This window comes from Aphanomyces invadans (assembly GCF_000520115.1).
Source record: "Aphanomyces invadans strain NJM9701 unplaced genomic scaffold supercont1.115, whole genome shotgun sequence".
Classification (NCBI taxonomy): Eukaryota; Oomycota; class Saprolegniomycetes; order Saprolegniales; family Verrucalvaceae; genus Aphanomyces; species Aphanomyces invadans.
Genome location: NW_008580260.1, coordinates 77,927 through 78,495, shown reverse-complemented (window position 1 = coordinate 78,495; position 569 = coordinate 77,927). Strand labels below are relative to the sequence as shown.

At 53.8% G+C, this 569-nt stretch overlaps 1 protein-coding gene across 1 annotated transcript; it reads left to right on the top strand.

Annotated features, from left to right (window-relative positions):
• Positions 1-216: 216 nt before the first annotated feature.
• Positions 217-540, top strand: H310_14968 (hypothetical protein; the record flags this gene model as incomplete). Its single annotated transcript, XM_008882948.1, has 1 exon — positions 217-540. A coding segment is annotated over one exon (324 nt), but the record flags the coding sequence as incomplete, so codon positions are not given.
• Between the last annotated feature and the right edge of the window lie 29 nt (positions 541-569).

Genomic DNA, 569 nt, shown 5'->3' with positions numbered 1-569 from the left:
GGCACCAGCGTCTACATGCTCGCTAAAAAGTACGGCATGCAAGGCAACCAAGTACTCCGCTGAGTCCGCGACCACGAGAAGCTGAAGGCTGCCGTGGCGCGGTCGCCCGATCTCTGTTCCACGCATACTGGCCGTGCAGTTGCCCGCTCTGACATGGAAGCACAAGTTCTTGAATATATTGAGTATCTACGTGAACACGACGTTGCCATCAGTACGATGATGCTAGTGCACAAGGCTCGAAACATTGACCCTGATTTTCATGGCGGCAAAATCAAGGCACTCATATCTTGGGTGTACCAGTTCCTGCGCCGAAACAAGCTGAGCATCCGTCGTCCGACGCGCGAAGGGCAAAAGCTGTCTTCCACCTTGGACACGACGCGAAACTACTTTGTGGCCTCGGTGTGCGAACGTATTTTACCATTTGGTACATTGGAAGGCCTCGATTGGGACCATTTCGTCAACATGGACGAGACGCCGGTTTTCTTTGAGCCAAAGATTCACACCACTGTCGCCCGCAGAGGCTCCAAGACAGTGTCCGTGCGTACCTGCTCGTCAAACAACCCGCGTAT